A 24,981-nucleotide genomic window follows, 5' to 3' on the forward strand; every position below is an offset into this window, starting at 1 on the left:
TATAATCGTACTTAATAATTATATACAAATATGTGGTGGATTCGACAAAGATTCAAAATATTTCGATAAACACTGGCTTATCGAAAAAGTGCTAAGAGGAGGAAAAAATTTTAAAAATATTGTGTTTAACTAATGATACCACAATAATAATTTAATTGGAACGTACACAAAAGTTTAGGGAGAGGGGTTTAAGGGAACAAAACCCCCATACAATTTTTATGGAGTGCACAAATTTCACTATACAGGGTGTCTCGAAAAGATTGGTCATAAATTATACCACACATTCTGTGGTCAAAAATAGTTCGATTGAACCTAACTTACCTTAGTACAAATGTGCCCACAAAAAAAGTTACAGCCCTTTGAAGTTACAAAATGAAAATAAATTTTTTTCAATATATCAAAAACTATTAGAGATTTTTTATTGAAAATGAACATGTATCATTCTTATGGCAGGAGCATCTTAGAAGAAAATTATAGTGAAATTTGTCCACCACATAAAAATTTTATGGGGGTTTTGTTCCCTTAAACTCACCCAAACTTTTGTGTACGTTTTAATTAATTCATTATTGTGGTACCAATAGTTAAACACAATGTTTCTAAAACTTTCTTGCCTCAGTATTTTTTCGATAAGCCAGTTTTTATCGAGATGCGGCTTCTTTTTTAATATATTTACATAAAAATTTTATGGGGATTTTGTTCCTTTAAACCCACCAAATGTTTGTGTACGTTCCAATTAAACTATTATTGTAGTACCATTAGTTACACACAGTGTTTTTGAAACTGTTTTGCCTCTTAGCCTTTTTTTGATAACTCACCTTTTATCGAGATGCGGCTTCTTTTTCAAAATATAACTAAAAATGTAAATTATAAATAAATTTTCACATTAATAACAGGTCTTAATCGTACTTAACCATATACAAATATGTGGTGGATTCGAAAATTATTCAAAATATCTCGATAAACACTGACTTATCGAAAAAGTACTAAGAGGCCAAAAAGTTTTAAAAACATTGTGTTTAACTAATGGTGCCACAATAATAATTTAGTTGGAACGTACACAAAAGTTTGGGGGGGTTGAAGGGAACAAAACCCCCATAAAATTTTTATGGGGTACACAAATTTCACTTTAATTTTTTTAAGATGTTGCTACCATAAAAATTCCACTTGTCCATTTTCAATAAAAAATCTCAAATATTTTTCGATATATGAAAAAAATCGATTTTCATTTTGTAACTTCAAAGGGCTATAACTTTTTTTGTGTGCACTATTGTATATAGGTAAGTGAGGTTCAATCAATATATTGTTGACCCCAGAATCTGTGTTATAATTTATGACCAATCTTTTCGGAACACCCTGTATACATATATTTTTTATGATGTTTCTGCCATAAGAATGCCAAGTGTCCATTTTCAATAAAAAATCTGTAATCGTTTTCGATATACATATTGGAAAAAATCAATTTTCATTTTGTAACTTCAAGGGGCTGTAACTTTTTTTATGTGCACATTTGTACTATGGTAAGTTATGTTTAATCGAACTATTTTTGGTCCCAGATTATGTGATATAATTTATGAGGGGTCTAGATGCAAAACTGGACATTTCCACTTTTTGGTCAAAATTAGTTGAATACATCTCTGTAATCTGTGATTAAAGGTCCATATATTAACAATTTGATAAAGAGCAAAATTGGATAGTTCCTAGTAGTAATTCAGCGTGAAAGAATTGGTTCAGATGCAAAAGTGGACTTTTCCTCCAATTTGAGGTAGGGAAAAGTAAAGTTGTGAATTGTTGTTTTTTTTAGTTTACTCAGAATGACATAAAGTGGAAATGTCCGGTTTTGAATCTAGACCCCTCTTATGACCAACATAATTTGTTACACCCTGTATATTCTTAATAGGACAAGCGTTATCCATTAAAACCCTTTTCTGTGCGGGTGATTCTGAAGTGGAGAAGAACAAAACTAACTTTTATCTGATATAGGAGTAATTGGGGGTTAACAAAGAGACAATACAACTCTCACGAATGTTATATCCCAAAGTTTTATCTTCAATATTTCAGCACTCCCGTTGGGACAACACTAGTGGATGGTTACACACTCTCAAAACACCAACAACAATTGCGGTTATGCTTTATTAGTGAAAGCAACGAATTGGTGGAGGCGCCCAACATACATTGTATTCCTAACAACAGGGCCACTGTGTGCACAGTCAAATTTACTGGTTCGTTATCAAAGTAACGCTATCGACGTTAATTTACATCATAAACAGGGTGTTGGTAAGGTTATTGGGTTACAGGTTACAGGGTATTGCTTTCCAGAAGGTAACTTTTCAAACTAATGATATTGTAACATGATTTTATTTTTAATTTATTATAGTTATTTTCCTAACTAGTGCTGAAAGTTACACTTTCCCGCACGAGACTGCCGCTGAACCGAACGACGCGATAGCGGAGTTCGGGCAGCAGTCGAGTGCGGGAAAGACACTTTCCGAGTTAGGAACAATAGTTTTTCTACGGCCGTACGTTTGGAAAAAAGCCACAACAAATAGAGCTACATCAATTTTTATTTACGAGTAAATATAGCATACAACAATACCTACGTAATACAAAAATGTATGCAAATTTAATCATTTGGAAAAACAATTTGATATTTATTGCTCGGTAATATTAAATGTAAACGAGCAATTCGTAGCATTTTGCAAATGCATCACTGATGCAAGTTGATCCTTGAATTGTTCAATAAGTTCTCTGACAAGGTTGTCAAAACCAAATTTTCAATACAATATATTTTTTTTCATGACGAAAATTCAAAACCATTGTTATTAAACCATTATCTACCAATTTGACTTTTGAATATTATGTCAAAATAATCCTATTTCAATGAATTATCAGTAGTAATTTGACAGTTTTAATTTCACGACCCGAAGGGGACTGAAATTATGTCAAAGTGTCACGAGGGCAAAACAAATCTATAATTCGAGCTCAAGAGTAATTCGGTAAGATTGTTTCTTGAATAAAACTGTCATTCTAAATCATTTTTAACTAATATTTTATTAATATCTTCGCCTGAATATTTGCTAAACATGTTTCTTGTTGTTCTCTGTGACAAGTTGTAAAACATTAATTGTCATTAATATCACTGAATGTATTTTTTTGGTAGCAACGAAGGGCATCTGACGTAAAATACTTGACGACGGGGAATTATCAAAAATTATCGCTGTAATTTTTATTCATGTAGGTGTCTACAATGTAGACGATGTATTAATTTGAAATTTTTAGAAACCACAGTATTGCGGTGTTACTTATAAAGTTCTTGTAATTAATAGATTAGATGTTCTGGCGTACCCATTTCTCTAAGTATGTGCCACATTTTATCCCATTTTACATTATCGAAGGCCTTGTAGTTGTCAACAAAGCACATATATGTTTCTATGTTTCAAGATTTTTCGATAATTTGACGGATATTAAGAATGTGTTCGGGTCCCGGTGAATTCGTAACTATTTTAATCCCCCATCATATTTAAAGGCCAACTTGCAACTCTGGCCCTCAAGTAATTTTTCGATAACCCAACTACAGGTGAATTTGTAACTTTCATTTTCTAAGTATGTAGTTCTTAACGATGTTGATATTGGTATTTGATTACTAAAAAGAAGGCAGTTAGAGATGCGCAAACATATATTGAAAATCAGATTACAAAACTTTCTACGAATGAAATTACCAAATATGAATTTGTAAAAAGAGCATCATTTCATTACCATCATATAAAGTAATTTTATTTTGTTATATATTTAACCCATTTCAAAAGTTTATATTAATTGTACGATGTAGTTATTAATCATTGTAAATATAGTAATTCTATTTTAATGTATATTATATAACATTTATTGTAATATAGCTATTTTTTGCAAAAACAATGATTTTTTTATATCTGTATATTTTAACCATCATTTTGAAATATAAAAGTCAGAAAATAAAGATATACGTTTTTAGACTTGAAATAAACACATAAAAAATCTCAAATTTGCTTTTAAATTATCAAATGAATTTAAATCATTTATATTTTTACCTTTCATATTAGTAATATTTCTTACCTTTAACCTAACTACCTGAGGTATTAGATTTAATCAATGGTTTCGAATTCACCTGTAGAAAGTTTCGAGTTGGCAGGTAAGGTAGTAGAAAAGTTACGAATTGGCCGGTGTACATTTTGATTTGAAAATGTTTGTCATTAAAATTGCGAGTTGACGCTTGTTCATGTGTTCTCTTGTTCGTCTACCTGGGACGAATCCGCATTGTTCTTGGGGAATTTGTGGTAAGGTTTTAGTCTTTCATTGATGACGATTAGAACTACTTTACTCGCTTGAGACATCAATGCTACTGTACGGTAATTACTGCAATCTGTCGGTGAACCTTTTTTATAGATGGGAGTTTAGCCCAGCAATTTGGCCACTTTCTGGTATTCCAGATCTCATCGCAATTCTAAGCGTTAGTTGCGTATTAGTATTAATCACATGTTGAGAAATTACTAAGAAGAAATAATATTTAAATTATTCTGTCCAGTGGGATCATTTGTGAGTAGAAGCAGCGCTTAAACTCTATAAATTCGTCCTACAATGTATCCTATTATTTTTACCTTCTAACTACGACCCAATTGCATTATCCTCCATTCCTTAGAGAGAAAAATTGTCGAGGGATTTTCCCCTTAGCTTGTACCCCAATTACTTTTACAAATGATGAAATCCATTTGTTTCCGGGAACTGCATAGCTTAGATCGAAAGAATGTCGGAATCAAATTACTTGGGGCGGTGATAAATATCCCAGGAATTTAATATTAACAGTATCAGCTTGTTTCGTTGTATTAAAAAATTCGGAATATGATGAATGTGCGACTAGATTTAGTCGATATACACCAAATTATGTTCAACGAGCTATGAAGTTTATTTCGCACGAGTGTAAACGAACCAGACTGAACAGATTGCTGTAATTTAGACGAATTGGAAACTGTTAGTGCGTGTTGAACACGTCAAAGGATTTAAAAAGTAGAACTTTTTTCTTTGTGCACTTATTGGATAATTTAAATTAGAATATAAGGGTTGACAGATCGCCAACTTATATACGGCGATGGAAAAAAACGAGTAATGAGAGTTTTACGGTGAAATCCTTTATTTAACCCGGCATTGGTCGCTAGGTAGGTTTATATGCGAGTGGTCGCGCATGAGATTTACTCTCACATATCCAACTTTTGCCTTTACAAAATAAAATTTTTAAAACAGATTTTAAACTTTTTTTATTAATTAATTAATAATAAGAACATAATAATATAACATAATATACATAATAACATGATAAGATACAAAAAAATGATCGGAATTAAACCAATATTAATCAATCTCCATATCTTCATAATTTACGGGACTGCACTTTACACAAGTATAACGATAATGCTCTGGACAAATTGGTTGATGACAAGAATTACAATATTTTTTACTTTTCTATTTTTGTTGCGAAGCAGGCAAAATGAACCAAACTGAATATCCGATGGTTCAGGTTGTGATGAGTTCGGTAATGTTATTTTGGCAATTCTTGCAATAGAATTCCGAAGGCTTAAAGTTAATTTTGGAATTGTCGAACGATTTATAAGACAAGGTTTCATCAACGATAATGCCAATTCCTTTAAAAAGAGACCCGTTCTTCTGTTTTATTATTATTATCTTTATATACAATGTGACTGTTGATGCCGCCAATATTTAACATTGAAAAATAATGGTAGGAGGACATCTACAACTAACCCGTGAAACGAATATAGTGTTCTCATTTCAGCAACCACATCCACGGAGCCTTTTATTACATTAGAAAAGGATATTATTTCAGGTTTTAAGTGTAAAAATAAAATTAATTTTTATACACAGTTGGTGGCGCCGGTGGTCGCACGATGAGAGAATATCTCACATAAAGCGCACTGACTCAACAATCTGGTGATACTAAGTCAACTAAGTCACTATCTGAGCGGACGAGTCTATTAGATTGTCTAGAAAGGATAATTAGGAGACTAGAACGAACTACAGCGCGTATAATTTCCCAGAAAAAAAAATGTGCGTAATTTTCTGAAACCGTGAGAGAAAATCTCATATAGCGACCACTGCCATGTTAAAAGGCTTTTTTGTAGTGTCATTGCCACCAACTTTCACTGGATGACCTTATGTTTACGACTTGGCATTGCCAATGAAAAGTTTGTAGTCACAGCTTGAAAATATGGGAGAGAGTAGGTAACTGATAAACGGATACGTGAGAAACCAAAATATCCGATAATCAATTTCGCTTTATGCAAGGCAGATCAACAAGAGATGCAATTTTCATTATAAGGCAGTTGATGGAAAAATACGGGAATAAAGAAACAAACGCTCATATAGTATTAATTGTTCTTGAGAATGCATACAGCGTGTTTTATTAATAATTGTCCATATAGTGACTGGAGAAACCTTAGCACAAAATACGAAGATTTAATCTAAAACACTTAAATAAAATGTGGTTCCTTACTGACTTAAAGGGTGTTTTATCTAAAAATATAAAAATTATTTTTGCTGAGCATTTTGAAACTATTCGACGTATCCTTTTCATACTTGACAGAAAGTATAGGTACTGTACAAACTACTAAATTATGTTAAATAAACGTTTCTGGCTATTACCAGAGGCGTACGACGGGGGAAAGTGAATGGTTGACCCTTTCCAAATTCTACGCCACTGGCGGAATTGCTATTTTAGTTCAATTTTTGGATTCTCCAATACTTTCTATAAAAATAATATACTCTTCATTCGAAACGATAAAGTCATTAGTTTTCGAGATCTTTAAAGTTAAAAATGAAACGACACGGTTATTTTGATTAATGTATTGTGTCGCTCCATTTTTAATTTCAAATACCTATCTCGAAAACTAATCATTTTATCGTTACGAATGAGGAGTATATTATTTACATAAAAAGTATTGGAAAATCAAAAAATTACACTAAAATAGCAATTTCGTCAGTGGCGTAGAATTTGGGAAGTGTCAATCAGACACTTTCCCCTGTCGTACGCCTCTGGTAGTAGCTAGAAACGTTAATTTATCTTAATTTAGTAGGGTGTACAGTACTTACACTTTCTGCCAAGTATGATAAGGATACGCCAAATAGTTTTAAAGTACTCTGTACAAATAATTATTAAATTTTAATCATATGAATCATATCATAAATGAATCAAAATAACTGTACCGTTTCATATTTAACTTCAAATATCTCGAAAACTAATGACTTTATCGTTACCAATAAAGAGTACTTATATTATTTACGGAGAAAGTATTGGAGAATCTAAAAATGGCACTAAAATAGTAATTATTCTAGTGGCGTAGAATTTGAGAAGGGTCAACCATTCACTATCCCCTATCGCACCCCTCTGGTAGTAGCTAGAAACGTTTGTTAATCAAAATTTAGTAGGGTGTATAGTAGTCGCACTTTTTGCCAATTATGAAAAGGATACGTCGAATAGTTTTAAAATGCTTAGCAAAAATAGTTTTTAAATTTTTAGATAAAACACCCTGTAACTCAGTAAGGAACCACATTTTATTTTATAAGTGTTTTAGGTTACATCTTCGTATTTTTTGCTAAGGTTTCTCCAGTTACTATATGGACAATTATGAATGAAACACCCTGTATAATAGAGTTGATAAGTGGCGCAAAATAGAAAATGCTGGATTGAATTGGGGGAGGCCTATGTCCAAAGTTGGATTACTTAAGGTTGAAGAAGAAGAATAAGAAGTCATTGTTTTATTCAGAATTTGTTTATATATTTGTGTTATGGAATAAAAACATTTGTTTAAACTCAATTGAAACAGTAAAATTTTAACGGCACGCGTCGAAGTATCCTGGTTAAATCAGAGAGAAGAGGATATGTGTCTACTCATGATGTGGCAAAAAGCCCCGAAACCGGTCTAGACTCTTCCTGCACTCTCTACTAGAGAACTAGAACACAGGGTGTCCAGAAACTCTACCGACAAACGAAGACAGTAGATTCCTTAGATAATTTTAAGATAATTTAACCCAATTCACCTAGTCTGAAAATGCTTCTTAAGGGAGCTGGAGCTCTTTGAAGATGACGCCATGAAATTAGTTTTTCTTAAATACCTCCAGAACGCTTCTATTTAGAAAAACGAAAATTGGTATGCATATTTACTTTTCAGAGATGAATCGATTCCATCCATTGCAAATTTCTAGTACCGGTCATAGGCGTCCGTTTTGGGTAGAGCAACGGGTATTTTATCGCATAACTTTTTTGTCCTTAACTTTTATCCATTTTTGACACCGGATTATTAAATTATGAGGTATTCTAGTACTAAAAGGTACTCTTGCTTTAAGTCGGTAGGACACACCGTTTTCTATAAAAATCGATTTGAAAGTTTTTTGTTTCTGGAATTTGAAAAAAAATTGAAAGAACTTTTCAACAAAAAACGAAGTATTTTACCAACATAAAGTAAGAGTAACTTTTAGTACTCGAATACCTCATAATTTAATAATCTAATGTCAAAAATGCTCAAAAATTCAAGACAAAAAGTATTCTATAAAATAACTGTTGACCTACCCAAAACGGACGCCTATGACCAGTACTAGAAATTCGCAATTAATGAAATCGATTTATCTCTGAAATACAAATAAATGTACCAGTTTTCGTCTTTCTAAACAGTTTTTTTTTTTTATTTTTTTTTTTTTATTTAAAAAGCGAAAAATTTTCAAATTCATTTTTCTAGAAAACGGTGTGTCCTACCGATTTAAAACAAGAGTACCTTTTAGTACTAGAATACTTCACAATTTCATAATCCAGTGTCACAAATTCATGAAAGTTAGAGATAAAAAAGTTATGCGATAAAATATCCGTTGCCCTACCCAAAAGGACGCCTATGATCGGTACTAGAAATTTGCAATGGATGGATTAGATTTATATCTTGTAGGTAAATACGCGTACCAATTTTTGTTTTTCTAAATAGAAGCGTTCTGGAGGTATTTAAGAAAAACTAATTACAAGACGCCATCTTCAAAGAGCTCTAGCTCCCTTAGGAAGCATTTTCGGACTAAGTGAATTGGGTTAAATTATCTTAAAATTATCTGAAGAATCTCCTGTCTTCGTTTGTCGGTAGAGTTTCTGGACACCCTGTATAATGCTGCTGCATTTTCGATTTGCAACGAAATTGAAAATGTTTATACATTTTTAATATTTAATTTATTTACTCTTTTGGAATACTTAGGAAACCTTCTCGTTGGAGCTTTACCACGCCGAAAAGATGAAGCGTGAATTAAAAATTTTAAAATTCCCTCATCTTCTGATCGTCTTGGCACACGCATGGCTTATAATTTTTAAAAGCCTCGGAGGTTGTTACCAGAGAGGTTTCCACCTGTTGTCAATCTGGTGGTATGTAGAACGATATTTATTGTCGGTATATGTATAACTAGATTGAGAACTTAGTTTGTTTCTTAGCAGATGTCGCTACGACACCCCAGCCATTTCGTTCGTTGCAATCCGGGACGCGAATTTACAAAACCTATACTATTTCAGTCATGGGGGCGACTGAATTCGAGTAGGTTTTGTATGCAGAATATTAGTTACATATCCTATGCTATTTCGGTCCAGAAATTAACTGTATCGGTGTAGGATTTGTAAGCGAAATTTTTTATTATTATTGAGCAAATGTCTATACTGTGTCAGTCATGTAAATAAAACTAAACAAATATTTACTACGCGGATTTATTGTTATATCATAAAATTTAGATATGTTTTGAAAATCTAAATGAATAATATATATTTGGATAATATTAAAAATTAAAAGAAATGAATAATTACTAATATACGAATATATACAGTATGTCCCTGTAAGTTGGAACCATATGGAGAACTTTTTATTATTGATTTTACGAAAAAAAGATACATATTCTTCATAAAAAGCTTTGCATGGTCTAAAATCGAAGATGCACTCATCTGATATTAAGTTTTATTAATAGTATATAAAATATGTCAAAAAATATGAATTTTGGCAAGAGTAAAGTATCTTTATATATTTCACAAGATTGAAAATTATAAAAATTTATTTGGACTTAAAAATAATGTTCTACTATGCAACTACATTCTTCTAATTGAAAAAAAAATTGAAAATTTCTCAAATTATCTCAAATTAATTTTCTCGATATTATTAGTTTTACGAAAAAAAGTTATTCTTTATAAAAATTTTGCATGGTATATAAACTAAGATACAACCATCATTTATCAAATTTTATCAATTGTATACAAGGTTTGTCAAAAAATATAAATTTTGTTCAAGAGTAAAATACCTTTATAGTTCACAATATTTCAATTAAAAAGATGTAATTGTATACTCATACATGTTTTTGAATTCTGAACAACTTTTTATAATAAAATTTTTCAATATTGTGCAAAATACAGGTATTTTACTCTTTAGAGAAATTCATATTATTTTTTGACATACCCCGTATAAAATTGATAAAATGTGAAATATTATTATTGAATCTTATTTTGTAAAACGTGCTAGACTTTATATAAAGAACTTTTTTTTGGTAAAATTAATAATTTCGGAGTTAAAAATAAAAATGATGTTAGGTATCTTCAATTTTTTTTTTCAATTAGAACATAATTGTGCATTAGAACATAATTTTTAATTCCAAACAACTTTCGATAATAACAATTTTCAATATTGTGGAATATAAAGGTGCTTTACTCTTGAGAGAAAATCATATTTTTTGACATACCCCGTATACTTTTAATAAAATTTGATATCTGATGATTGTATCTTAGGTTTTCGACCATGCAAAACTTTTATAAAGATCAACTTTTTTTCGTAAAACTAATAATAAAAAAGTTTTCCATAAGGTTTAAACTTAGTGGGGCATATTGTATAAGAATTAAAAAATATCTAACAACGGTATTTACTAATATTAGATACTTACTAAATGATTGAACAGAGTTAAGTCAGTGTTTTTTTGCACTAGACTCATTTTTTTCTATGCTTAAACTAATGTTGTGAGATTTCTTCTTTTTCTTTTTTTCCAGAGTGGTTGGTCTTCAAGACTGTATGCGATTCTGACCTTTTAGTCCCCTAACCTTTCTTCGAGCTATAGCGGTAGGTTGTACTCGAATTTTTCAGTTCCTGGCAAATCGAGTTGTGTGAGAAAACATAGATACTATTTGTGACGGAGTTTTCATTTTTTCCAATGTTGTCACAAATTTTTTCAGCACTGTGGTATTCGAGGGACATTGATCTTTTTTTAATATATCTGAAAGTCTTATAAATTCGGCGTGCATTCTATCATTTTTTTTTTTCAAGTAGAAGAATGTAGTTGCATATTAGAAAATTATTTTTAAGTCCAAACAAATTTTTGTAATAACAATTTTCAATCTTGTGAAATATATAAAGGTACCTTACTCTTGAGACAAATTCATATTTTTTGACATCCCTCGTATACTATTGATAAAACTCGATATCAGATGATTGCATCTTCGGTTTTAGACCATGCAGAACTTTTTATGAAGAATATCTTTTTTTTCGTAAAATCAATAATAAAAAAGTTTTCCATATGGTTCCAACTTACAGGGACATACTGTGTATATTCGTATATTAGTAAGTATTCATTTGTTTTTAATTTTTAATATTATCCAAATATATATTTTTCATTTTAATTTTTTAAACATATCTAAATTTTATGATATAATAATGAATCCACTTAGTAAATATTTGATTAGTTTTATTTACATGACTGAAACAGTATAGACATTTGCTCAATAATAATAAAAAATTTCGCTTACAAATCCTACACCGATACAGTTAATTTCTGGACCGAAATAGCATAGGATATGTAGCTAATATTCTGCATACAAAACCTACTCGAATTCAGTCCCCCCCCCCCCTATGACTGAAATAGTATATGTTTTGTAAATTCGCATCCGGGACGGCACGCGTCGAAGTATCCTGGTTCAATCAGAGAGAGGAGGATATGTGTCTAATGATGATGGAGCAAAAATCCCCGAACCCGTTTTAGACTCTTCCTGTACTCTCTGATTGAACTAGAAGATAATGCTGCTGCATTTTCGGGTTGCAACGCAATTGAAAATGTTTATACATTTTTAAGAAAAAATTTTTTTTCAATCTAAATTATTTGAAGCGATTTTAACAATGCCTGGTGACATAGCGTTTCTGCAAATTCAACACGCTTGCATATATTTTATGCCTTTTTGCATTTTTATGCGTATATTTTATATTTTGAAAATTAAAAAATATTACTCAAGACTTTATTTTTAATGTGTAATATCTTAAATTTGTAATATGTTTTAGGTCAGCCTACGGTAGCACCAACGAATAAAAGCATCACGGCCTTGTACGGACAACCCCTTACAATGACCATGGAATTCTGTGCCAATCCTCCATACACCAAAGCCTTATGGATAGCCAAAGACGTCAAAGTTTATAAACCCGGTGATGGAGATAGTACCATTATGGCTTATGGTATAACGGTAAGTACAATAACTATATTGATAAAAATATCTTGGTAAACTTTTAAAAAGGGTAAACCCTGTACTTGGCTGTATACCTTCGATTTGACAACATATAATGAAGTAAACACTTTTGTTGTATGTAGGTATATTTGAATTTATTAAAAATTCGTTAAAATTTATGCACAAGGTAGTGGAAAATTGCAATACACAAAACGTTTTCGGTCAAAATAGACCATCATCAGTGTGAATGTCCAGTGTACAAGTATTTAAGACTAGCCACTTCATTAGGTGTAAAAACCTCTAAATTACATTATAGATAGATTTAACATTGTAAAGTATTATAAGTCGATGTTTTAAAATTTATTTGAATACCATGTGGATGTACTTCATTCTTGCTCGAAAATTGCACGTAGTGCTCAAGTGAGAGGTTAACGATCAACTCAATGAGTTTGTCGTTAACCTCTCAATTGAGCACTACGTGCAATTTTCGATCAGGTTTATCGTTAACCTCTCACTTGAGCACTACATGTAATTTTCGAGCAAGGACATCTACATGGTATTCAAATAATCTTAATACATCGACTTAATGTCGCCATATTACAATGTTAAATCTATCAATAATGTAATTTAGAGGCTTTTACACATAATGAAGTGGCTAGTTGCAAATATTTGTACACTGGACGTTCACACTGATGATGGTCTGTTTTGACCGAAAGCGTTTTGTGTATTGTAATTGTCCACTACCTTGTAGAAGAATTTTTAATAAATTCATATATACCTACATACAACAGAAGTGTTTACTTCATTCTACGTTGTGTTACCTTGGTATTTTCAATATTAGTTAGAATATTGAACGAAATGGAACGAAAATGGACTACGAATGGACCACAAACTAAGAGACAACAAATCAATAACAATAATCACCAAGATACTCAACAACATACCATACATACCATACAGAGACGCATACCATACGCAGACCATACGCATGTCTGGTTGATAACGAGAAAGTGTTTGATCGAGTACAGCACGTCTTCTTCTTCACGTGCCATCTCCGCGACTGAGGTTGGCAATCATCATGGCTATTCTGATCTTAGATGCTGCTGCTCTGAATAGTTCGGTTGATGTGCATCCGTACCATTTCCTCAAGTTACGCAACCACGAGATTCGTCTCCTTCCTACACTTCTCTTGCCCTGGATTTTCCCCTGTATAATCAACTGAAGTATGTTGTATCTCTCATTACGCATAACATGCCCCAGGTACTGCAGCTTTCGTGTCTTGATGGTTTCCAATATTTCCAGTCTTTTGTTGACTCTTCTCATGACTTCGTTGTTTGTTATATGCTCGGTCCATGATATCTTCAGGATCCTTTTATACACCCACAGTTCAAATGCTTCCAACTTTTTAGTAGTCGATGCGTTAAGTGTCCATGCTTCTATCCCGTAAAGCAGAGTCGAGAAAATATAGCACCTTGCCAGCCTAACTCTCAAGTCTAATTTCAGTTCTCTTGCACAAAGTACCTTTCTCATTTTATTGAAGTTTGTTCTTGCTTTCTCTACTCGAACTTTGATTTCTTTGGAATAATCGTTTGTGTGATTAACTATTGTGCCAAGATAGTTGTAGTTTTCTACTTGTTCTAAAGTTTTACCTTTAATTGTCAGGCTTTCATCATTATTTTGGGTTTTTGATATCCACATAAATTTAGTTTTCTTGATGTTTATTGATAATCCATATTCTTCTCCATACTCAACTATCTTGTTCATTAGCTTTTGGAGGTCTTTAAGGTTATCTGCTATTATGATAGTATCGTCCGCATATCTAATGTTGTTAATTGGCGTTCCATTTACCTATATTCCTGCTGTTTCTTCCTCAAGTGCTCTTTTCATAATGTCTTCAGAGTATGCATTGAATAGTAGTGGTGATAATACACACCCGTGTCGCACTCCTCTTTTAATTTCGAACTCTTCTGATGTGTTCGTTAATCCGTATGTGTGCCTGCTGTTTATAATATAGATTTGTTATATTTCGAAGGTCACTGTATTGTAACTGTTTTGCTTTGAGGACGTCCATTAGCTGTTTGTGGCGGACTTTATCGAAAGCCTTGTTGTAATCTATGAAACAGACGTACATATCCTGGTTCACGTCCAAGCATCTCTGGATTAGTACGTTGAATGCAAAGAGAGCTTCACGGGTACCTACGCCTCTACGGAATCCAAATTGGGTTTCTTTAATATCCATATCAAGTGTTTGGTAAATGCGTTTATGAATGATCTTTAAAAACATTTTAAGTGTGTGAGACATCAGGCTTATGGTGCGGTGGTCGGTGCATTCTCTAGCATTTTTCTTTTTTGGGAGACAATTAAATGTTGAGCTAAGACAGCACGCAAAGATGATGTAAATACTAAAAGAAGCAAAATATAACAATCAAGATATGAAAATAATTAGTAACTTTGGTGGAATCATTTATACTTATATCCTTAACTGCATGTTAGATGATAACATGCGTTATTTTTATTTTTTGAATACATCAACATGGAAGGCCTCTGCTGATAGACGCTGGTAAAACAGATGACGGAAGACATAAAAATAGAGTATGAATCCTGTGTAGTAAAGTCAGGATTTGAGCCAAATTAATATAGGTAATGCTAATTCAATACTATGCACCAAACGAACAAACAACTGAACAAGAAAAAGAGTCTTTCTAAGAATGTCTTATGCCTGGTTGCACCAACAGATCTTAAGCTTAAGACATGCATTAAGCTCAGCTTACGAAACACACGCGTTACACCATTGAGTCTTAGATCAATTTTCAGCTTGACACAATGGATTGCCACTTGGGGAGTGCTTAGATAAGAATCGAAAATTATGGCGCAACATAAGTAAGACTTACAGCGGCCCTATCTATAAGCTGAGCTGGGCTAAGCTGGAGCTTAAGATTTGTTAGTGCAAGAAATTAATATCTGATATGAAATTAGTTATGGAAGACTTCAACGCCAAGGCAAGGGCGGATCCATAGAGGGGGCTATGGGGGCCGTGGCCCCCTCCGAGAATTTAAAAAATATATAAATTTAAATATTTACTATTTGCAGTTCAAATGTTTGTACTTTCAAATGCATATTCCGTTTGCCACGTTCACAATGAATCAGGTTCAAAGTGCAAATTATTACTCTGTCATATTTGACGAAAGGACTGACACATCCCACGTGTGTGTGTGTTCACAAAGAGGGGATTGCATTAGATAAACTTTTTGAAAGTTGAAAATTGAAAATGTCATATTAAATTTTTATTTTAGAATCTTTAAGAAATTGTATGATAATATTATTAATAGTTTTGTTGTTGAAGCTTAGTAGGTGTGAAATATTCAGCGGTAAACTTACATTCTGCTCCTGAAGTCTAATTAGCAATTAGTGCTTTCGTATGGAACATCCCACGTGGAACAGCTTTCCCTAAATTTGAGATACATAGATACACAATAACAACATTAGTGAAGACTTTGTCAAGTTCATTGACGCTTATGAGAATATAAAAATAATTAGTGAAAGTCAAGAAAGAGTGAAAGAACAAGGCCTGACAGGAGAAGAATTGGGAAAAAAAAAGCATTAAACTTGTTGAAAGAACTGCACTTGGATCCGAAGAAATATGTAGAAATTTGTACTGACAGTTGTAGAGTAATGAGCTCTGAAACGGTCGGTGCAATAACAGAAATAAAAAAGGTCGCAATAAAGATGCAGTGGCGGATCTACGGGGAGGGAAAACGAGGAAATTCCCCCCCCCCCCAACAAGGTCCAAAATTATAGAAAAAAAATTGTTGCACATAAAAATATATTAGCTGACATACAACTCAAACCACAGACAGACCCATTCGATTCAATAAATACGCTAGTTAGTAAAATTAAGGGACTTAATACATATAAGTTACTGTTTGTGTCTTTTATGTAGTTTGGGTTTATCTTTTTTATGTTTTTTGGTTGATGTTTTATTGGAATTTCCCATCTAAGACAAATTTCCCCTCCCAACGCAAATGTCTAGATCCGCCACTGGTTAGATGTCCTTGCCTGAATCATATTTTAAACAATTCCCTTCCAACTCCTTTTAATGTATCGTCCATCAGAAACACGGTGGAAACAATGAAGTCAGTAATTTTTTAACATGTCAACCAAGTGAACTGAAGTCTTAAAACTTAAACTCTGACAAAATTTAACAAGTTTATGCGTACAAGATGGGTTGAGCGCCATGAAAGCGAAATCCAGTTCAGATCTGGCATTTTACATATAACTGAAGCACTAACATGTATCTCAACATGAACATGGAAGGATCCAAGACTGCTACACTTGCATTAACGTTGCTTAATTTTTCCAAAATCAATATTACTACTAAGCCGACTTCTATAAACAAAATCTCTTGATGCTAACATGGCGACTAAGTCTGTTTACAATACCATGTTGACTTTGAACAGAAGATCTAACTACGAAGAAAGTGTTAGTAAGATCTTTACCGGAGTTAAAGAATTGGTAGAGGAATTGGACGTTAAAGTGAAGTTACCTAGATTTGTAGGTAGACAGACTAAGAGCCAATCATCCATGTGACCCAGAAAAATATTACAGACGTACAATTTACATATCTCTTCTAGACAATGTTGTACCGATTTAACGTCAAGACTACATGTCACCTCACTGAGTTGTTTGTGGCTACGGGGCATTATTTCCACACTCCTAGCTGATTCCTAAGGAGAAAAAGAAATGGAACTATTAAAACCTTTGAAGAAAGCAGTTGAAGAGGTTTCACCTATCATGAACATTGGTGATACACAGACAAACATTCTTATATTGCCAGATTAAGTAACAAAGGTACTTGACGTCTGTGATGCAAATATTTTTAAGGCACTCAAAAGTATGTAAAAAGTGCCTTAAAACTCACTATTTTAACCCTGATTTTTAAAAAATTTCCCCCATACTCCCGGGTATCCCCCACCAAAAAAAGTTTAGGGCCCCTCCCGAAAATCAGTCTTGGATCCGCCCTTGCGCCAAGGTTGGCACTGACAATCTAGGACAAGTTATGAAATAGCATGGCACTGGTCAGAGAAATAACAACTTAATCTTGTCTTGATTTCAAGACAAGATCAAGACAAGAAGTAATTTTAGATTTCAAGACAAGACAAGAAATTGTATATTAATACCAAGCTTTCTTGTCAAGTAAACAACAAATTTTGAAATATCTTGACTAATAATAATAATCGAGCAATTTGTATTTAGAGCAGTTGATTTCGAGCAATTGATTTCGAGCAATTGCATTCGAGCAATTCACCAGTTACCGATTTTTTCAATGACTGTATAAAACATAAAACAAAACATAGATTTTAATTTTCTCGGAATATAGGTATTAGTCAACTTGATTGTTTTGCTGAAATATTAACTTCTTAAAACAATGATAATTTTTAACAGATAATACTTTTTACGATAAAAAATTGTTTTATGATTAATCAGAAGTATGAGTCATATAGATTTTACTGTACTGTATATTATATAACTATAAAAACTCTAGTTTATGACATTAAGCGGATATGGTTTGATATCAACAGTCCAAGCACATTTTTGTGATTTTTTTTAAACAATGGTAAAATTATTTTATTTTTACATTAAATAAATATTCAGTATCATATTATATAAATAGTATCAGTCAAAAAAAATATTAAAAAATAATCCAACTGTGGCAAAATTTTTAGACATCTCCAAAAAATAATATATTTTGCAGTGGATATCAGAAATCTTTATTGGATCAAATGAAACAAAAATTCAAAAATATTTTATTAGATTATGAGTTTCTCAAGGTAACGCTGTCGAATTTTTTTAGTTTTAACCATTTTCGACTTTATGATATCACTCAGAAGTCAAAATAACGATTTTTTGTAAAGAAAGGTGAAAATTAACATATTTATTATTAGGCTATTGATTATATTCAAAATAAGATAGCTAAAAGGAACTACAACGTTAACGGGGTTTTATTATTTCATATGGTCAGTGGATATCTATATATGAAAAAACCGCGGAGTGCTACCATTTAGAGGGGTGCGTTTTTGAGAAATGGGTGAATTAGTCCCTAGGCACAGGTTACATTAGGGTGAGTTCTATGCACTTTTGGTACAAACATTTCTACATAAAAATTGTTTCTGGTTAAATTTCCTATCTAAATATCACTTTTTAAAGTCAATGATACTTTTTTTACAAAAATATATTCAAAAGAAAAAGCACAAAGAAACCCAAACGAAAGAAATTTTGTTTGTTGTCCCATAACTTTTGTCCACGAGGATATAGGTATAGACATTGCTTCACAGAAAAAAAAACTACATATTTCTTCTTTAAAATGTTGTTTAGTAGAAGTTATTATGATTTATAGTTTTAAAAATATGATTTTTGAAATTTCGCCACTCGCAGCAATTTTGGGCAATTTTCCTTGTTATTTCGTAAATATTGTTCTGTAACTTTTTTCTACGTAACTTTAGGTATATGCAATGGTACACGTAATAGGAATAGAAATCAATTACCTTTAAAATGGTTTACTGTATAACGTTGTACGACTTTTTTTAAAGAGATTATGTTTTTTCAAGGTTTTATAATTTTAACGATTTTTTATAATATAATATAAAAATAAAATAATATTATTATATATTATATTATATATAGTATATATAATATAATATATTATATATTATGTTATATAATACCTAATATAAAAAAACATAATTTTTACATTTTTTACGATTATTTTTGAAATTTTTCATTATAACTTTTTTTTCTTGTAAGTACATGAATCTATTATATATTGCTCAATAAAGAGGGCTTACTTCCTGTTCTTTAAAATGGTGTATCATCTACATTTAAATATGTAATGGAAACCGAGTAATTCTTTGATATTTTTTTACCTGCATTATTTAAAATTATTTCTTTTACAAAAATTACATAAACATTAGTCTTAGAAAACATCACTTTAGTTAAAATTATTTAAACGCTGTCATTTAAAAAATTTTCAAAATCAAAGTCCACATCTTCATTTGCATTAGCTTCAATATCTTCCTCTGACACCTCAGTTATCTTAGAGTTCCCACAATTAGTACCCATGCACATTCACCCTTTGCAGAATATTGAACAACTAATTCCTATCTTCCTACAACCGCATTTTTTTGTACATCCCTTGGTACATTTACATGATATTTTTTCAAGCAAAGCTTGTGGTGCAGGAGCTTTGACAGTAAATATTGGAATTAATTCATATTTTGAAATTTGCCGGCCGAGTCAAATGGATCCAAAGTATTACCTATAAAAAATAAGATTCAATCATAACACAATTACATAAAAAAGTTATAATGAGGAATTTAAAAAATAATCCTAAAATCAAAAATCGTTGCAAGTACTTATTACATTTTGAAAAAGCATACCTTATTCAAAAATAATCCTAGAATTTTTTATAATACACCATTTTAAATTAAACAGAATAAGCTTCCTTTTTTTTATATAATATATACCTAAATGTAAAAAAAAATAATGGGAAATTTAAAAAATAATCGAAAAAAATATAAAAACTATTTGAAAGTATAAAGTCTTGAAAAAGATAACCTCTTTAAAAGAAGTCGTACAACATTATACAGTAGAACATTTTAAAGGTAATTGATTTCTATTCCTCTTACATGTACCATTGCATATGCCTAAAGTTACGTAGAAAAAAGTTACAGATCAATATTTGCGAAATAACAAGGAAAATTGCCCAAAATTGCTGTGAGTGGCGAAATTTGAAAAATCATATTTCGAAAACTGTAAATCCTAATGACCTCTACCAAAAATAATTTTAAAGACAAAATATGTAAGTTTTTTTTCTGTGAAGCAATATCTATACCTATATCCCCGTGGATAAAAGTTATGGGACAAAAAACAAAATTTCTTTCGTTTGGGTTTCTTTGTGCTTTTTCTTTTGAATATATTTTTGTAAAAAAAAGTATCTTTGACTTTAAAAAGTTATATTTAGATAGGAAATTTAACCAGGAACAATTTTTATGTAGACGTGTTTGTACCAAAAGTGCATAGAACTCACCCTAATGTAACCTGTGCCCAGGGACTAATTCATCCATTTCTCAAAAACGCACCCCTTTAAATGGTAGCACTCCGCGGTTTTTTCATATATAGAGATTCATTGACCATATTAAATAATAAAACCCCTTTAACGTTGTAGTTCCTTTCTATAGTTCATAATCCATAGCCTATATGGTCAGACAAAAAATAAAAAAAAAATATCTCGACAGCATTATCTCACGAAATATCTAAAGAAAATATATGCAAAATGTCAGGTTGATCAATCAAGCAGTTTTGAATTACAATCTCCACTGCCTTTGAAAAAGCAGTTTTGAGAAAAACGCGTTTAAAATTTTGAAAAATTTTATATTAAGTTTTTTCAAGTTAAATCGTAAAGTGATGCACACCGAAATATTTATTGAACCGCGGAGTAGTTTACAAAAGAGAATGAGGAACATCTGTTGAACGTTTCTCACTACGATAAAGCGCGCTGGCACGACACTGCTGCAAAGTGAGTCGAAGGTAGGGATATTTAACATGCTCTATTTCCAATAATTTTAATTCGATCAATCTGAAATTTTGAGAGAGTATTCATGGAGTTATGTGCTTTCATTTATAATATTAACAAAATCGAAAATTGCAAAATTTTCAAACCATACTCCCTCCTCTCTTAAGAAATTAATAATATAACCTGTTTTGTTTATTTTTAGAATTTATCTCAACCAAACTGCCATCAAGCCGTATTATTCTTGACGAAGGTCACTAGCGTAGATATTGGAGAATACAATTTTATAGTAAAATCGCCAAGCGGTATAGCGGATGGCAGTTTTCACGTCAACATGACGTACGCCAGTGGTTACAACGTCCAATTAGAAGAAGATGTGAAAGTAGAGGATAGCACTGACGAGGCCACTCGAATTTCGACATCGTTCTACATAAATGTGATTGTTTTATTAATAATGCATATAATTGTTGTTAACGACTGAATTTATTATGTTAGTTGGTGAACACATGCTTTACTTTTATAAATTTAGCGATCTTCAGAGAAAGAACAAGAATGCGTTACAGAATAGCATTTTCAAAAACGGTTTATTCTAAAGATGGGTGATAAATGAATTAACTAACAATTCGAAGTTTTATTTCCGGAGAAATTTCTTGCAAACCAGACGAATGCCGAATTAAAGAAGACAAGGGCAAGTCTATAATTTGCACCTCACTTCCTGTCTATTCAGCGTGGCAAAATTCCAACGAAAAATTGGTCTCGATACTGAGTTAGGAGTAAAACTAATACAGAAGAATTCGCCGTAAAACGAAATCAAGAGACGTATTATATTTCAGTTCATTCAAAGAGCGCCATAAACACCCTTATAGACGGAGAGCTAGAGCCGAAAAATCATCGTCATAAGTAATATGGAGTTGTTCCTGTGAAATGTGTCCATTGTATATTGACAATTATGACCCCTTTCAGGCTGACAACTCAGTGGATACAAGAAGTAGCAATAAAGGATGAAAGAGGAAAGTTAGTGCAGTCATTAAAGGTTTTCACCTCCTATTTTGTTAAACTCTCATCGATTTGTATGAAATTTGGTGACTAGTTAGAATATACCTCAAGAAATAAAACTGATTCGGTGTCAACTTGTACTTTTACCCTGTGGTGAATACCACCCCTTCCCGCGGGTGAAAACATGTTTATTAAAAATAACCCCACAAATCGATAGAGGGACATGTTATATCATGTTTTTAAAATAAATCAGTACTTTTTAAGTTATTAAAGATCAAAAATTGGTCTATTTAAGAGCATATGCGTGAAGTTACGGATGATAAAAAGAACATTATAAATAATTGTATGTTAGTAAAATATTATTTTTATATTATTATTTCGATATTTAATTGAATTTTTTCTATCAATATAAACTGAATTATGTCCAGAAACTGGGGGTGTCCAATAATGGGTACATTTGACATATTCGAATACACTTTTGCTAAATTTATAATATCGAAATAATATAAAAATAATATTTTAGTAACCTACAATTAATTAATATATTCTTTTTATCATCCGTAGCTTCACGCATGTGCTCTTAAACAGACAAATCTTTGATCTTTAATAACTCAAAAAGTATTGATTTATTTTAATAACATGATATAACAAATTTTACTTATAATTTGTCCCTCTATCGATTTGTGGGGTTATTTTTAATAAAATAACTTTCACCCCCGAGAAGGTTTGGTATCCACCCCCAGGGTAAAAGTGCAAGTTGGCAGCAAATCATTTTTATTAATTGGGGTATGCTCTAATTAGTCACCAATTTTCATGCAACTCGATGGAGGTTTAACAAAATAGGAGGTGAAAACCTTTAAAGACTACACTAACTTTCCCCTTTCATCCCTTATTGCTACTTCCTGTATCCACTGAGGTGTCAGCCTGAAAGGGGTCATAATTATCAATATACAATAGACACATTTCACATGCCAAACTCCATATTACTTATGACGATGATTTTTCGGCTCCAGCTCTTAGACTATTACTAGTGTCACTCTGATTAGAAATGATCAGTGTGTATATAAATAAGGTCCATTTTCCGTTGGAATTTACCAAGCTGTAGACAGGGTTGTGAATTGCAACTTTTAGAATTCCCTCTTGTCTTTGTTGCAGCACCCATCTGGCTTGCAATTTTTAGAAGCCATGAAGGTGTCACCAGGGAAATGGTCCAATAAGTTTTTCAATTAAATATATTTTAAAAATATTTTTTAAATATTTTTATTAAGTTGAAAAACTTTGACTTTTACTTAAAATTTTATAACCTTTAATTAAAACTGATTTTGTTGCAACACAACGAAAAACCGGCACGTAACTCTTTGTTATAATTTATGCCCAAAAAATCATCCACGCAACTTTTTAAAAAATTTTAGAAATACATTCTACTAAAAATTTTAACTTTGTTAAGACTTTTTTTAGTTAAACTTTTTAGAACATTATCGAAATTATTTCACTGAATAATTTTCCTGTTCACAAAAGTATTCAATGAAACTTGTTACCAAATTTTGAAATTTTCTATTTCGCCTAAACTCTTTATCGATAATTTTTTAATAACAACTAAAATAATTTTTGAATTATTTTTGAAATGTTTAACAGTGACTTATCATGAATACTTTGTGTGAAAGTTTTCACGCTGTGTGGGTACTTATGTTTTTTTTTAAATAACAAATAAGAAATACGAGTAATAACAGTAATTATTACCTACCATATTATATTCTTCATTGCAGCTATACTGTTTTCATTTTTCAAGAAGCAAAAATTTGGAAAAGGAAATAAATTTACGTAAAAGGTAATTTAAAGAAATGGATTGGATAAACAAAAGTTACGAGATAGAGACAGTTTCACCATGTTAATCGCACGTTAAGAAGAAGGATTGGATAAAAAAATCAAATTAAATTAATAAGAGATTAGGCATCAATAACTTATGTATTATTTATAACAATATTTTTCATATTAATTATTTAAATTTAAGAGAAGTGTTCTTTTGGTTTGTTTTCTGGCCTTGGTTTGGAACCTTTAGTTTTAATTACAGTGGAACCCCGTTAACTCGGATTAATTGGGACCGCGGCCGATCCGGGTTATCGAAAATCCGGGTTAGCCGGAGAAAATGGTAAAAATTAATAAAATATGGTATGCTTACAGATAAACTCCGTTATAATTGTCACACAGACACTGGTAAACCACGTTCGCATTCCACACAAAACCACACATAAAAAGCGTCGTCAAAAGTCTCATTCTTAGCTTTATTAGCTTTGCTCCGATTGTCCAAACTGTCTTTTGTTATCATTTTGAAAAAAAAATTCTTCGATTTTAGTTCTATTTTTCTTCCAATCCGATACTGTAGATGTACCGACACCATAATATAATGCTGCAAGATTCACCTTTATCAATTCTACTTAATGCTTCTAGTTTCTTTTCTATTGTCACTACAACATTTTTACGTTTTGTTGCCCTTATAGACAAAAGACACGCAAACACAAAATCTGAATAAATTTACGAACGATTACAAAACACGACTTTACTACACACAATACCGTCTCTGATGTTATGTTATTTAATAACAGTGATGACTAAGACCATTGTTAAAAAAAGAATTTTAATAGTCTTTTCTAAACAATGCAAGCAATTTCAAATAAATAAAGGATAATACAGGTGCCTGTTGTTTTCGACAATGAATGTGGTGTGCCATGAGTCATTTTTACTATGGTATATGTAGTTCAATCCGGTTCCATTATCTCTCAAATATTATATTACATAGAGTTGGTACAAAACCTCGTGAACCTTGAAAATGCGTATGTATAACCGAAATAAAATGAAGCCAAAAACATACGACTATTTTATTTGCTGCGAATTGCGC

The 24,981-nt window shown here is 31.7% G+C and overlaps 1 protein-coding gene across 1 annotated transcript in view; it reads left to right on the forward strand.

The window, feature by feature from the left end:
* LOC114340452 (CD166 antigen homolog) overlaps window positions 1-22,061 on the forward strand; it is an 827,535-nt gene extending 805,474 nt beyond the window's left edge. Inside the window, exons 6-7 of the mRNA XM_050657653.1 lie at window positions 12,363-12,541; window positions 21,295-22,061. Of these exons, the coding sequence (XP_050513610.1) occupies window positions 12,363-12,541; window positions 21,295-21,570 (455 nt within the window). The 3' untranslated portion in view covers window positions 21,571-22,061. The remainder of the gene's footprint in view (window positions 1-12,362; window positions 12,542-21,294) is intronic.
* Window positions 22,062-24,981: the final 2,920 nt, after the last annotated feature.

The sequence above is a fragment of the Diabrotica virgifera genome, chromosome 1 (assembly GCF_917563875.1).
Source record: "Diabrotica virgifera virgifera chromosome 1, PGI_DIABVI_V3a".
Classification (NCBI taxonomy): domain Eukaryota; kingdom Metazoa; phylum Arthropoda; class Insecta; order Coleoptera; family Chrysomelidae; genus Diabrotica; species Diabrotica virgifera.